The 16,479-nt window shown below is 43.5% G+C and overlaps 1 protein-coding gene across 4 annotated transcripts in view; it reads right to left on the reverse strand.

Annotated features, from left to right (window-relative positions):
* Positions 1-16,479, reverse strand: part of BTAF1 (B-TFIID TATA-box binding protein associated factor 1) — a 394,756-nt gene that overhangs the window by 187,210 nt on the left and 191,067 nt on the right. For all 4 annotated transcript variants that reach the window (XM_033943697.1, XM_033943698.1, XM_033943699.1 and 1 more), the window contains one exon: positions 7,699-7,803. In XM_033943697.1, coding sequence (XP_033799588.1) covers positions 7,699-7,803 — 105 coding nt within the window. The remainder of the gene's footprint in view (positions 1-7,698; positions 7,804-16,479) is intronic.

Here is a 16,479-nt window from a genome sequence, read left to right on the forward strand (position 1 = left end):
TTCTGAATCCTCTTGGTGATGACTGGGTGTGGCTGGGGAGGGTAATTGTGAAGTTTATCAGATAATGATCAGGGATGGGGAGCAGTGATGTAGATAAGTGAGAGAGTGTAAGAGAGCGAGCAAGCAGTTGGAGAAAACAAGATCAAGTCAGTGGCCATACTGGTGAATGGGGGGTAGTGGAGCACAGCCGGAGGACAAATGAGGAGGATGAGGCAAGAAACTTAAGGGTGTGTCAGAGGAATCATCAGCATGAATGTTAAAATTCCCAAGGAGGGGGCCGCGCACCTTCCCTCCCTTAACTGCAGGGACAAGGCCATTCACCGCTCCATGGGGCGGCAGATGGCCTTCTCCCATGCACGCAGTGAGCACTTCCCCCTCCACCCCACCGTTTCAGCGGGTTATCCACGGCTAGCCACTAACTGCCACCGTGTCATTCTCTATCTCGGAGCAAGCAGGTGAAGGTAATAGGAGATACAGAGGTCATGAAAGTAGGGCTGAGAAAGGAGAAGTTCAGCTGCATTCAGCCCGAGAGAACCAAGCTGTCAGGTGTAGAGACTGAAGGTTGGGAAGTAGAAGTGAACCTTGACTCTGTGTAAGAAGAGATGGAAATATTTGCAGAGGTATTGACTCCTTGATACTGAGTTGAAGTAGAAGGGAGAACCAAGGCTGCCTGGGCCACCAAGGAGCTATGAGAATCATGATGGCTGACTCCTGCTTGACTTTGACAAGAGTCTTTAGAATGAGAGGAGTGGGTGGAAACGCGTAAAGAAACTTGCGTGTCCAATCCAGTAGAAATGCATTCGCCTCCAGACGGTGAGGCGAGTAAAGTCTGGATCAGAACTGGGGCAACTTCTTGTTGTGGGGAGATTCAAACAAGTCCACTTGAGGAGGACCCCACTGAACGAAGACTGGATGGAGAGCTGCAGAGTTCAGCATCCATTCATTAAGCTGAAGCATTCTGCTGAGCTTGTCTGCAAAGCAATTGTTCCCCCTGAATGTAGACTGCTTTGAGATAGATGTTTCAAGCAGTCACCCAAAGTCAGATTTTCTGTGCCTCCCTGCTTGTTTACATTACAGTACATTGCTACTTGATTGTCCATGTGAAGTAAGAGGACTTGGTTGTCTAAGAGATGCTGGAAAGCTTTGAGAGCAAAATAAATCACCCCGAGTTCCAGAAGATTGATGTGGAACTTCTGTTCTTTCTTGGACCAATGACCTTGAGTCTGAAGACCATCCAGATGTACTCCCCAGGCATAAGTTGATGTATCCGTGGTCAAAACTTTGTGATGAGGGGGCATGTGAAAAAGCAGATCCCTGGAGAGATTGGATGAAATCATCTACCACTGCAGTGACCGAAGAGACAGAAATATATTGTGAGAGAGGATCTGTTGCCTGAGACCCCTGTGAGACTAGAGACCATTGAGGTATCCTAAGATGGAGCCTCGCCAGAGGAATCACATGGACTGTAGCCAGAAGAACCATCATTCGTCTGGCCAAAATGAACTGGAGCTGGTCCACTTTATGACAAAGCTGAATTAAAGTATGCCGACGATCCTGCAAAAGGAATGCTCTCAGAATGGTGTCAAGAAGAGCTCTTATAAATTGAAGCCTTTGAAACGGATGAAGCTGTGACTTGGGGAAATTGACCTCGAATCTCAAGATCTGGAGAAACAAGATGGTGTGATTTGTTGCTAGAACACCTTGACATGAAAGGTCTTTGATGAACCAGTTGTCGAGATACAGAAAGACTTGAAGACCCTGAGATCTCAAGGCCATTGCTACCACCACTAGGCACTTCATGAAGTCTCTGGAAGAAGATGCCAGGCCGAATGGTAGGACTTTGTATTGGTAGTGGTGATGTGCCATTTGAAATCTGAGTTACTTCTGGGAAGCTGGATGAATTGGAATATGAGTGTAGGCTTCCTTGAGATCCAGAGAGCATAGACAATCATTGTGAGTCAAGAGAGGATAAAGAGTGGCTAGAGATAGCATGCAAAACTACTCTTTGACCAGAAACTTGTTGAGGGCTCTGAGATAGAAAATGACACAGGGAAAAAATTTATCACTGTTCCTGCCCCGTCCCCATGAGCTCAGTGCCCATCCCCATCCCGGGACCTCAGTCTCCATCCCTGTCCCCACGACATCAGTCCCTGTCCCCACCCTGCAAACTGTCAGATCCCATCTGCATAAGCCTCAAATAGTTATGATTTTATAAACTAAACTAAACTAAACCTTAGGTTTGTATACCGCACCATCTCCGCAAGCGCAGAGCTCGGCACGGTTTACAGAGGTTGAGAGGAAAGGAACTACAAAGGGATATAGGAGAGGGACTGAGAAGATAGAGAGGGAAAAGGGTTCTAGATAACGGGAGGAGATTAGATTTTTGAAAAGAGCCAAGTTTTCAAGTGTTTGCGGAAGGATTGGAGGGAGCTAGAATTTCTGAGTGGGAATGAGAGGTTGTTCCAGAGTTCTGTGGTTCTAAAGGGGAGGGATGTTCCAAGTTTTCCTGTGCGAGATATACCTTTTGTAGATGGGAAAGATAGTTTTAGTTTTTGGGAGAATCTAGTGGAGAGTGGGTTTGAGGAATTCCAGAAGAGTGGGATAACGGGAGGGAGGACGCCATGTAGAATCTTAAAGGCTATGCAGGCACATTTATAGAGGACTCTGGAGTATACTGGGAGCCAGTGAAACTTGGAGAGGAGTGGGGAGACGTAATTGAACTTGCCTTTTGCAAAAATAAGCTTGGCCGCGGCGTTCTGAATTAGCTGAAGTCTATGGAGGTTTTTCTTAGTTAGGCTTATATAGATGGAGTTGCAGTCGTCCAGTTTAGAGAGGATGGTGGATTGAACGAGGATGGCGAAATGAGAATGATGAAAGCAGGATCTTACTTTCCTCAAGATCCTGCTTTCATCATTCTCATTTCGCCATCCTCGTTCAATCCACCATCCTATTTTATACTGAACTTATTTTATTAAAGTATAAAAAGAGACAATATTCTGTACAATTGTAATTTTATAAACACAAATAATACAGAGCAAGGATCAATAAAACCCCTGTCTCCCCTCCCTTTCACAAATATCCCCTCCACTATTGTGAAAACTGAACAAACCAAATTACTACAGAATGCTACATAGAAAATTCAAGCTAACAGAATGCTTCAGCCACACAAGGCAGGAATAGTGTTAGGGGAAAGCAACTAGGGCAACTGCCCTCTGGTCAGAGAGAGAGAGTCCTAAGCCAGCTGGAAGCTAAACAAGCACAGCCTGGGCTTTGCGGTCTCCATTTATGTCTAATACCAGCTCTAGCAGGATACATATTTCAAATCTGAAATATTCTAATCACAAAAAAAAATAAATTTATTTTTTTCTACATTCTGCTGTCTGGTAATTTTATTCTTCAAATCATATTGGTCTCAGACTTTGGTTTAGGGTTCTTCTGTCTTCATCGTTTCATGGATGGCTCCTGAAGGTAAAATAGGTGCAAGAGGAGCTGGGGAGGAGATGCTGAGTCTGACACAGGTGCAATTATTTTACCACAGGAGCAAGACTTTTCACCACTCCCACGGGGCGGTGAAAGGTCTTATCTCCATTCCTGTAGTAAACCAGTTGCAAATGTCTCCATTCCTGTGGATTTACCGTGGTAAACAGTCCCCGTGTCATTCTCTACTCTGAGATCTAAAATCGGTCGAAGACCTCCCATCTTCTTTGCTACTAGAAAATAGCATGAGTAAAACCCTTGTTTTTGTTGATCTATGGGAACTTCTATGGCGTTGAGAAGAAAAAGGGACTGAACCTCCTGAAGAAGAGAGGACTGTCGAGGGTTGAAAGCAGACTCTCTTGAAGGATGATCTGGAGGGATGGCAGTGAAATGTAGAGAGCAACCCTCCTGAATGATTTGTAGAACCCAGAGATCAGAGGTGATGAGCTCCCAACAATGGAAATAAAGTTGAAGATGGCCTCCAATTGGCTGTGGAAGAGGCAGAAGCAGAGGGATTGCAACTAAGCTCTCGATCAATAGGTCAAAAAGACTGAGTTGACTTGACCGGAGAAGCAGGTTGGGCTTTGGGAGGATGCTGCTGCTTTTGTTTCTTTTGTGAGGACTTACTGGAGCAGAGGCTTTGGCTGAAAAACACCTCTGGTAAGAAGTGGTAGGCCTGAAAGATCTCAATGACTGAGGCTTAGATTTAGGTTTCACTAAGGTGTCCCATCGAGTTTCATGAGCCATGAGCTTTTGGGTTACAGTATCTGTAAAGTCCCCAAAAAGCTCATCTCTTAAAACAATCTGTCCTGCTGGTTAATATCCATGTCTGAGACTCTAAGCCATGCCAGCCTTCTCATGGCCACAGACATGGAAGAGACTCTGGACGTGAGCTCAAAGATGTCATAAGCTGAGCGAACCAGATACTTCCTTAATTGAAGGACAGTGCTCACCAGATGTTGGAAACCTTTCAACTTACGAGAGGGAATATATTTTTGATATGCTGGAAACTGCTTCATGAGATGTTTCAAGTAGCATGAGGAGTAGAAATTGTAGTTGACAGCTCTATTAGCCAACATGGAATTTTGATATAGCCATCGACCAAATCTGTCCATAGCATGGCTCTCCCTACCAGGAGGGACCAACGCATAAATTTTTGATGGAATAAATTTTTTTTAAAGCTAGACTCCACAACCAGGGATTGATGAGGGAGTTGAGATTTGTCAAATCCAGGAAGAGAGATTATTTTATATAAAGATTCCAGTTTATTGGGTGCCACCAGTACCGAGAAAGGCGATTCCAATTTTTTTTAGAAAGTCTCTCTCAGAATCCCTTAGGAGGCTGATCATAATCCAAAGTTTCCAGAAACTCCTTAGGAGGCTGATCATAATCCAAAGTTTCCAGAAACTCCTTACTGTATTTGGAATCAGCCTCCAATTTCACGGAAAGGTCCTTTCCCAGTTGTCGAATAAATTGAGTAAAAGGAAAGCTTTTCAGTAGGAGAAGCAGCTCTAGCTGGAGAATGTCTCAGAAACTTCTATGCCAGAGAAACATCATCATCGGAAGTGGAAGGTGACAGATCAGGATCGGGACTTTGAATCTGCTCTTTTTCATCCTTGGCACCTGCTTTCTTTGTCCCAGATACCCGGCCGCCTTTTGCCCCCTGCAGTTCGTACCAGTGTTCTTTTTCGGTCTTGGCGTTTTTGCTGGAGAGCCTTGGTCGGGTTGTTGGGGGGTGACCCTCAGGTTTCAGATCAGTTGTCTATTCAAGGGAATCCACAGTTCCTTCCTGGCTGCGATAACCCCATTTTTATGCGTTGGTCTGGAGAGGGCTTGGTTCTTCTTGAACACTTATTGGATGCTGATGGTGCTATGAGATCTTGGGAAGCTCTTCCCATGCTCCATCCATTGGGGGTTGGTGGTTTATTTGTATATAAACAAATTTACCATTATGTGGAGCTCGTCTGGGCCTCCGGTTTCATTTGGGACACCAATTTTGTCTCTTTTTTGCCCAGTTTCATGATAGTGGCCTGAGGGTGTCTGCGTTGCATGGCTCTTTATGGCGTCTCTCTCCTCGGAAGACTTATGAGGCTTTGGAGCATCGCTGGGAGAGGGATCTGGGTATACATGTCGAATCCCTGAATTTTCCGTCCCTTATTAATCGTATTTCCTCTATATCTATTAGCGCCGAAGTGAGGGAATGCCAATTTCGAGTGGTGTACAGAGCGCATTTTTCTCAGGAGCAGGTGCATAAAGAAGGGAGTATTTCTTCCTCGACCTGTCCTAAATGTCAACAGGGCTGTAATTCATTTTTACATGCTTTTTGTGAGTGCCCTTGTGTGAAAGTTTTTTGGAGGGCTGTACTCTGCTTTCTGAAATGGCTTTTTGGCCAATCTCTTCCGATTCGCCGGTAGGCTTGCTTTTGGATTGGTATGAATCTTTGAGGGTGTCTGCTTGGGGACATCAGATGTTGTTTCAGAAGGCTGCTGTGTTAGATAAGAAGATCATACTTAATATATGGATGCAATCGACCACCCCTGCTTACTGGGCTTGGAGGAATCGATTTAATAATTTGATGCTCTTGGAGCAACACCATGCCCGCTCAGCCGGCGGTGCTTGGGGATCCCCACCAGCCACAGCAAGGGTCAGCAAGTACTTCAACACTGGAGAAATAAAACCAGAAATGCATGACCTTTTCTGTTGAACACAATAAAAAAACATCTGCTATATACATTTCCCAAAGCTAGCATATTTCTTCAATAAATTCCTTTTTTTACCTTTGTTATCCTGAGATTCATTTTTCCATTAAGTTGGTTCCAGTTTCTATTTTTTGTGCAAATACTTGAAGCAGTTGCTGTCCATTTGTTCCTCCTACCATGATCAACATTTCTCTCTTCCCTCCCTTCCATTGTACAGCATCCTCCCTCCCTTCTATCCTGAATCATTCTCCCTCTTTTTTCCCTCTCCATTCCTGCACAGCATTTCTTCCTCTCCTCTACCCCCATGTGCAACATGGCTCCCTCTCTCTCACTGTCCACCATCTATCTCTCTCTCATTCCCTCCCTTGCTGCAAAGGGAAAGGGAAAGGAGAGAGGGATCCAGGGTGCATCTCTCACACCCTCTCTATAGCCGCATCCAACATTTCTTCCACTCGTATCCTCTGTCCCTTGGTTAGTATCTCCTGCCTACCCCATCAATCCCATGCTCATCATTTCCCCTTCTATCACTCCTCTCCTGCACAATGTCCAACATTCCTCCCTCTTGCATCCCTTTCCATCTGTCCCATCCTTCTCTCTCCACCACAACATCCAGTACTTCTCCCTCCCTCACCTCTAGGTACTTCGGTAGGTCTGGGAGCCATGAGAGAAGAGCTGCAGGTAGAGATCCTGTCCTAGCCAATACAGCATATCTTCCTTCCCTCCCCACAGCATGCAGTATCTCTTTCCCTCCCTTCCCAGCCACCCCGAGCAGCGTCTTACTGGCCTTTCTCTTCAGTCCACAGGAAATGTTCCTTTGCTTCTCCATGCTACAGGAAGCCGACCCAAATCTTTCCCTTTGATGTGATTGCGCCCGAAGAAAGCTTTGTGTCAGAGAGAAGGTTTCCAGGTCAGTTGCTGACGCCAAGGAAGGTACCATCCCTGTGGGATCCCCGAACAAAGATGACCCATCCCCATAGGATCCCTGAGTCTAGAAGGGATCCTTGTGGGATCCCAGAGGACCTGGAGGGGATCCCTGCGGATTCCTGTTGTCTCTGATCCCATGCAGCTCTCTAGTTTGAAGTGCTTGAAGTGTTTAATGTTTGCATTATTTTGAAATAAAAAAAAGTTTGGTGGCAATCTTATGGTCTTAGTTTTTCTGACTTTACATTACCATTCCAAAAACTGAAAAATTCCAAAAACTGAAATATGCCTTGTTCCATGGATTTCGGATAAAGGATCTTGTACCTGTATTAGTATTCATTTTAAATGCCTCCAAGTTTATCTCATTGCTTGTATTTATATTTGGTCATTGTATTACTGTTATGCTGTTAACAGAAGAAAAAGTTTTGTTGAGCAAAACATGCTGCACACTGTCTTGAGTGTATCTGTTTTTTAATGCAGTTAATAAAGTCCAATAAACAAAATAGATATTTTAATACCCATTTTTTGGCTTGCATAGCAATTAAATGGGTGCTTATTTTTGCTTCCTTCTCTTTTATATAAATGAAAGATGAAACCATACCTTGTAAATAAGGTCCAGTATTTCTTGGCTGCTTTCCAGAATACATGACTGAAAAATGTGTCGTAACATGTCTTGTAGAATAGGGGTTAGCCAGACTGAACAGCTCTAGAAATAATAGGGGAGGAAAAACAGAATAAATTATCAGCATAATAAAAAACAAAAACCTGATTCCATAACTTTCTCTAGGGAAAGCCACACCCAAGACTACAGAGTCAATTTTTCCACATACGGCTTTTCTGATAGTAAAAAAGCAGAAATCCAAAACTTTTAAAATAAACTACCATTAAAACCAGTTCTAATCTGGGCCACCTGAGCCTCACCTTGCCTAATCTTTCCTGAGCAAAAGCAATTAAAGCAGATTTGACACTATGAAAGTACAGTGGAATTCCAATTATCCAGACTAACCTTGGGAGAACGAAGTCCAAATAAAGGGAACTCCGGATGATTGGATATACCTTTCTGAACAGAGCCCACATTCTAAGTATTGCATGTTAAACATTATTTTTCAATTTCAACAAGGGAAAAAATACCAAGCTACATTACAGTGCTGTATTTGTAGTACATATACTATGGATTGAACATACAGTACTGTTTTAAACAGAGCACATATTCTGAGTATTAAATGCTGAACATTTTTTTATTTTCAAAAATATCTTCAACAAGAATGGGGGAAATATACCAAACCATGGTACAGTACTGTATTTGTAGTACATATACTACTGAATTTCAATATAAAAAGTAAGTAATTCTTAGTGCTGATTTTCATTTCTGTACTGCAAGATCACATAGGCTTTTCAGACAAAGGAACTGGATCACACTGCTCTCTACCTGCTTTTCTAGCCAAGCCATTGCAGTATTTAAACATTCAAAGACTTGGTCATCATTAGTTTTTGATTCCTCCTGTCTTTGTCTTGTACAGATTCCACAATTTCATTATGTTATGATCTGATACTCTGGATCACTAGCGCCACTGACATTCACTGACATTATCTACATCAGTGTTCTTCAACCTTTTTACACCTATGGACCAGCAGAAATAAAAGAATTATTTTGTGGACTGGCATCGGTTCACGAATCGGCAGTTGAAGAACACTGGGCTAAGTCGTGGGCCAGAGCCCGCCCATCTCTACCCAATCTCCACCCCAGACTCTACCTCCATAATATTAATTGTAACACTATTTTTTCCATTCATTTTTCATAGATACACACAATATAAGCTTATTAACACATAATGGTTAACCACAAAATTAAACTACACAAAGCACACTGACAGCAGATGTAAATTCTCAAAATTGAGATAATTCAATCACTAAATTAAAAAATAAAATCATTCCCCCCTACCTTTGTTGTCTCCCTCCCTACATACTATGCCTTACCTTATTGCCTGCTCCCGCCTAGCCATTTTATGCCGCCCCCAGTGTTACCTTCAGGCCAGCTCCCTCTTCCTCACTGATGTAGTGCACAAAGCTGTGGGCAGTGGCTCCAAGCCAAGGCTTCCGGTCCAGGCGCAGGACGCGCGTAGGAGCCACTGCCCATGGCTTTGTGCACTGAATCAGTGAGGAAGAAGGAGCTGGCTCGAAAATAACGCCGCATCGATCACAACGTGGACTGGCGGTTGAAGAACACTGTTTTGGGCCTGATGCACGTGCCGGCTCTGTGGACCGGCAAGAAATTTCTGTGGACCGGCACTGGTCCATGGACTGGTGGTTGAAGAACACTGCTTTACATCACAATCAGAGCAACCAGGACAGAACATGGGTGTCAAACTCAATCAAATAAGGGGACGAAATCTAACTAAGTTGCAGGCCAAATTTTTTTTATTAAGATACTTAGTCTTAGTAGAAATATAGATCCGTCCTCACCTTGAGAAACCATTCTAGCGATCCTCCTGGTTATTTTCACCTTATAGATGTTACATACTTAACCCAACTTTATTCAAATAGTCATTCTAGGCATAGGCAGTGGAACGCTTTTTGTTTGGGGGGGTGGGGACCTGAAAGCTTAGCCCCAGACCTCGCCCAATCTCCGCCCCAGACCCTGCCCCCGCCCCATAATAGTACTAACTATAATACTATTTTTCCATTCATTTTTCATATATACACACAATATAATCTTATTAACAACACATAATGGTTAACCACAAAATTAAACTATACAATACACACTGAATGCTTCTCAATATTCATCCCTATCAGAACACCTGGCCATGGTCACACATGCAGAACATGGATAACCCCTATGCAAATACAGGACCACAAACTAAAATACTAATATATACAAACAAAACCCTAAGATGCAAGACTCTACATGCAGTACAACCCCAGAGAAATAGAAACAAATGCTTTTCTTCCTGAGCAGTGCAACATAGGCAGCAGATGCAAATTCTCAAAACTGACATAATTCAATCACTAAATTGAAAATAAAATCATTTTCCCCTACCTTTGTTATCTGGTGATTTCGGTTTTCGAACTATCTTTTTCCAGTCTCTGGTGGCACTTCCTTCTGTCTGTGCTCTTAACTGTGTATCCAGGGCTACCTTATCCATTTGCTGTTTTTCTCTCCTTCACTTTTTGCCATACATCCATCTTTGTTAAGAAGGCATACAGGGACTCATATATAGATGCTAGTCACTAAAGTAATCGTGATGATAGGTGAGAGACTGACTATGGTAATAAATACCAGTGGGGAGAGAGCAAATGCCGTCTAGAAAAACGCTCAGAAAAAGTGAAACTCTAAAGGGGGGGTGAATACCTCCCCTTGGTAAAAGAGTTTACCATCCAGTCATTGCATTCACTTTATAGAACATCACTCTCTGACCATTGGTAAAAACTTTGATAGTTTAAATAAAATTGCTTAATCGACAAAAATGTTCAAAATTATCATACACAAAAAAAATCTCTCTTGCTGAATGAAAGAAATGATACCGTGCACTTATCTGTGCAGACTTTAAAGTTTATGGTTGTAAGGGCTCTGGGGTCTCAACGTGGCCCCGTTTCGAAAATCTGCTTCAGGAGACCCAATACTACACACTTGTATAATCGTGTCTTTCCAAGAGATGATCGTTTACCAAATTTGAAGATTCCAAATGTTTGGAATCTTCAAATTTGGTAAACGATCATCTCTTGGAAAGACACGATTATACAAGTGTGTAGTATTGGGTCTCCTGAAGCAGATTTTCGAAACGGGGCCACGTTGAGACCCCAGAGCCCTTACAACCACAAACTTTAAAGTCTGCACAGATAAGTGCACGGTATCATTTCTTTCATTAAGCAAGAGAGATTTTTTTTGTGTATGACAATTTTGAACATTTTTGTCGATTAAGCAATTTTATTTAAACTATCAAAGTTTTTACCAATGGTCAGAGAGTGATGTTCTATAAAGTGAATGCAATGATTGGATGGTAAACTCTTTTACCAAGGGGAGGTATTCACCCCCCCTTTAGAGTTTCACTTTTTCTGAGCGTTTTTCTAGATGGCATTTGCTCTCTCCCCACTGGTATTTTTTACCATAGTCAGTCTCTCATCTATCATACATCCATCTTTAGCATTAACTTTTAAAATTCAACTTTCTTCCATTTTTCTGCTTTCTTCTTAAAATCATCTACCTACTTCTCTTCCCATCTATCTATGTGTACCATCTCCTCCCTCTTTCTTCTCCCCTATTCCCATTTATCCATAAGAAAAATTTCTTATGTGTAATGGTGGGGGGGACTGGAAATTGGATATGTTTCCTTGTCAAGTGAGGAATTTGGTGTATTAGTTCAGTGAGTGTGGTGTTGGGAGCATCATTATTTGTATGTTGTCTATCGTGTTGAATTCTGTTCTACTTTATAAAATGCTTAATAAAAATTTTAAAATAAATTTTTAAAGAAGAAGAATTTCTTATCTCTTCCCTGCCAGACCCATTGCTGTGCACCATCTCCTCCCTCTGTCTCCCCTTCCCCTCCATCCCAATGCAACATTTCATCCCTCTCCCATGGCCAGACAACTCTGTCTTCCCCCTTATATGGTCTGGCATCTTTCTCCTCTCTTTCCCATAGCCTGGAATCTCTCTCCTCTCCCACAATCTGGCATCTCTCTCTCCTTCCCTCCCTCTTCCTGAGGTCTAACATCTCTTTCCTTCTCTCCTCTCCCTTCTGCGATCTGGCATATTTCTCTCTCCCCTCCTTCTCTTCCTTTCCATGGTCTGGCATATCTCTCTCTCTCCTTCCCATTTAAGTGGTCTGACCTCTCTCTCTTCAATCCTTCCATCACCCTTTTCCAGAAATACCATCTCTCCCTTCTTTGAGTCATCTTTCCTCCTTCCCAGTGTAACAGCTCTCCCTCCCACCTTCTCCATCACTATCATGTCCAATAATTCTCCCTCTTCTTCATATATACCATCTCTCTTTCCCTCCCACTCCACACATCTATGTTCAAGAAATTTATTTTTTTCTTCCCTCATCTACCGGCAGAATCTCTTTCCCTCCCTTCCTAACCCCCTGCCAGTGCAGCCTCTGTCCTTCCCAACCCCTTCCCAGGCCATGCAGCATCTGTCCTTCTTGCTCTCCCAATCCCCCTCCCCCTGTAGCCTGTTCAGCATGTCCTTTCTTCATTCCCATCCCCAGCCCTCCCCTCTCAGCTGGATCCTATAGTATGATCTGTCCCCAGTTCCTGACTCCTCCACCTACCACCTTCCCTGACGTTGAAATTTAAAATCTTCAGGCAGCCGAAGGTGTAACGAAGTCAGCTTCCTCCTGTCGGCCTGCCCCGGAAGTGTTCTTTCTGCAGCACTTCCTCTTCCCTTGTAGGCAGGATGCTGCAGAAAGAACACTTCTGGGACAGAACGAGAAGGGAGATTAGCTTCGTTGTGCCATCAGCTGCCCAAAGACTTTAAATTTCAACAGTGGGGAGGCGGTAGGTGGGGAAGTAGGGACTCAAGGAGGTTCCTGGAGAGGGTTTCACTAAAGTGTAGTGTCCGGCGCAATGTAACTGCGGGCCGCATATGGCCCGCGGGCCTTATGTTTGACACATGTGCTATAGAACATGCTTTGCAATGTTTTGAAGGACATCTCCTTCTCCATATCTTTCCAATTTGTTTAGAATAATGTTCCATGCATTTTTTTAGGGTTTAATTTTTAACTAATTTCCAAGCATGAACAATCTTTTCTATTCAATGATTTTATAACTTAGATCATGCCACATTCATCATCAATATCAGCCAACAGAAGTTTCTGTAACAATTGATTCCTGTAAAGTCATTTCAAAAAAACAATTTTTTCATCCATTGGTAACATTACAGATAAAAGAGATTATGTACTTACCCTAGTAAGCTCTTTTCCAGAAGATAGGCGAGACATTCTAGTCAAGTAGGTAGTGTACTCTACCCTAAGGACCTGCCGTTACAAAAGATATCTAAATAGTACTCTTGCCTTCTAAGCAGGTCATCACAATAACTGGCTGGCCCACATCATCTCACGCTCTTCATCCTACTTAAACTTCAGGAAACTACTAAAAACTAATCTTTTCACCCGATTCATACCCTAAGACCCTATGTCCACCCTGGCCCTCTATCTCTATATGTCCTTTACGCAGATTGTCTTGACCTTCTTCACTGTACCATTTCATTGCCATAATTGTACCCATCTTTCTTTCTGTTTATACCATTTTTTCTCTCTGTTGTACCATTTTTTCCTCTCTGTTGTACCATTTTTTTCTCTACCACCTAATTTTATCTGATTGTAACATTGTACCATTTTCGCTGATTGTCCAGCCCTTCTTCGTTGTAAACCGCCTAGAACTACTATGGCTTTGGCGGTATATAAGAAATAAAATTATTATTATTATTACTCATGGCCACGTGCTATCTGCAGAAGGAATCCAGATCGGATTTTTCTCTGTGCCTCTTCTGTACTTCACTGAGTTCCTTAGCTCCACCTATAGTTCGTACCCAAGCACCAAGGGCCACCAAACCAACGTGAAGTAGACACACCCATAACAATCAAGGACACAGATAACTGTTCTTCTATAAGGAGTAATATGAGACTATCAGCTGCAAACAGCTGGCAAAAACCAAAAGGGAGCTCAGAAACTACTCCCACCAAAAAGTATACAGTATACTCCCCAGCCCCCAAGGGCTGACTCGCATCCAAGTTACAACTTGGAGATGCATGAATCAAGCTAAGTTGTCAGATGCAAAAAGGACAGGGCAGAAGTCTAGAATGTCTCACTAGGGTAAGTATATTATCTCTTCTTCCAGTGCAATAGGTGACATTCTAGACGTGGGACATATAAAAGCAGTCCCCAAAAAGCTAGGGCGGGCTTACTGCGCTGACCCTCAAGACTGAGAACCCAAAGGCAGCCACATCCACTCTGTAAAACTGAGCAAACGTGGGTAGAGAGGACCAAGTTGCTGCCGGGCAAATCTCAGGGGGGGACAGCTATAGCTTCGGCCCATGAAGAAGCCACACATCTAGAAGAATACATCTTGACCCAAACAGGACACCATTTCCCAGAAAGAATGTAGACTGACATGGCCTGAGAAGCAGAAATGCCCTGCTTGACAGAATGAGTCAGCACAAACAAATGGTCAGAAAGACTAAACTCATTTGTGACATCCAAATAGCGAAGAAACACTCCGTGAATATCTAGGTTCCTCAAAACACAATCCTGTGCCTTTGAACCAGTAAGCTAAAAACAGGCAAACTGACTCCCTAATTAACATGGAAAGCTGAAACCATCTTTGGCAGAAATGAAGGAACCATGCGCAAGAAAACCCTGTCTCCGAGATCTGGAAGAACGATTCACTGCAAGAAGAGAGCCTGTAGTCTGTAGACACGTTACGTGATGGAAGAGCAACCAGACAGTCTTGAGCATAAAGTCCAAGAGGAAAGCAACCTGAAGAGGTTCAAAGGGAGTCTTGGAAAGACTTGACAGGACCAGGTTGAGGTCCCATGAAGGGAATGGCAGAGTAATCGGTGGTCTAATGCGAAGAGCCCTTTTCAGAAATCTGGTCATATTAGTGTGACACACCAAAGACAAAAGATGACCCCGGGCTCAAAAACAAAAGCCCAGCCAGTTTGACCTGAAGGGATGTTGCAGTGAGGTCAAGATCAAGACCAGCCTGGAGAAAAATCAGCACCACCAAAAGTGGAGGGGAATATGCTCCACTTGGTCCCGAGTTAAATAATGCAGGAAAGTCTTCCAGTCCATAAGCTGATACAACAGTCGACTTCTTAGGCATGAGTCAACTTCTTAGGCATGAGAAGAGTGTTAAGGCTCAAGAGCCATGCCATAAGAGCAAAGCAACCCGGGTGCTCTACATAGACCAGATGCTGCATAAACAGGTCAGGATAGAAACTCAATCAAAGGCCGCAACCCTAGCTAAGAGGCATCAGATCTGTGTACCATGGCTTGCAAAGCCATTCTGTAGCCACCAGAATGACATGGCCTGGATGGTCCATGATTTACCGAATGACTCAGCCTAGGGAGGAAAGACAGACAGGAGAATTCTCTGAGAACACGGCTGCACCAGAGAATCGAAACCCTCGCTTCCAAGCTCAGACCTTTGCCTGAAGAACTGATCTGCTTTCATGTTCTTTGCCATGGTTATGAGGTTGAAGCGGGACCAACCCCAGTAGCGCACAATGGATCAGAATGCCGCTTGGGCCAGCACCCACTTGCCCTGATTCAACGGCTGTCTGCTGAGGAAGTTGGCCTGAACAATATCGACTCCTGCCACATGTACTGCTAAGAGTGCCTGGAGGTGGCATTCTGCCCACAGAAAGAGAAGACGGGCCTCCTAAGCCAGAGAGGGCTCCTAACACCTCATTAGCAGTTGACATAGGCTACTGCCAATGCATTGTCAGAGAAGACTGTTACCGCTTGGTCCTCCAGAGTCTTCGGCAAGCACACTAGAGCCAGTTGAATGGCTCTGAGCTCCAACTGGTTGACTATTTCCACTGAGAGGGCACCCAATACCCTTGAAGAGGACGCCAAGTGCAGTGGGTTCCCCAGCCCCAAAGGCTGGCATCAGTCAGCACCACTGCCTAGAAGGCAATCCGCAGGGGTGTGCCCTTGCATAGCGATTGCAGGAGGATGGCACCAATCATGCTGGCCCGAGCCTCCAGAGACCAGGGAAGATTGGTCTGTAAAGCATCCTTGTGCGGAGCCCAGCAAGAGAGTAAGACATAAGAACATAAGAATTGCCATACTGGGACATACTAAAGATCCATCAAGCCCAGCATCCTGTTTCCAACAGTGGTCAACCCAGGTCCCAAGACTTAACTAAACTAAAACTTAGCCTTATATACCGGGTCTTCAACCAGAGAAAGCTCAACACTGTTAACAATGTTAATAAATATACTAAAATACATGGAGATTAATTGTCAAAGTGTTTGGCAAATAGAAAAGTTTTCAAAGATTTACAGAAAGACTGGAAGGAACTGGGACACCTCAAAATTAAAGGAAGTTCATTCCATAATTGGGAAAATTTAAAAGCTAAAGAGAGGCTGAAATTCTTGACTCCTTTAATTCCTCTCTTAGAAGGGAGGGAAAGTTTAAATCGTTGAGTACCTTTTGCATATGAAAATCTGTAAATGTTCCATAGAAGAGGATCAAGAGGAATAAAAATACCGTATAAAATTTTAAAAATATTACATACACATGCTGGAAATAATACATATACAAGACATGCTGGAAAGGATGCATGTGCGCTCTCATCCAAGAAACCAAATCCAATGTGGCAGCCACAGATCCCAGAACCAGAAGATATAAACACAGAAACATAGAAAATGACAGCAGA

The sequence above is a fragment of the Geotrypetes seraphini genome, chromosome 4 (assembly GCF_902459505.1).
Source record: "Geotrypetes seraphini chromosome 4, aGeoSer1.1, whole genome shotgun sequence".
NCBI classification, from domain to species: domain Eukaryota; kingdom Metazoa; phylum Chordata; class Amphibia; order Gymnophiona; family Dermophiidae; genus Geotrypetes; species Geotrypetes seraphini.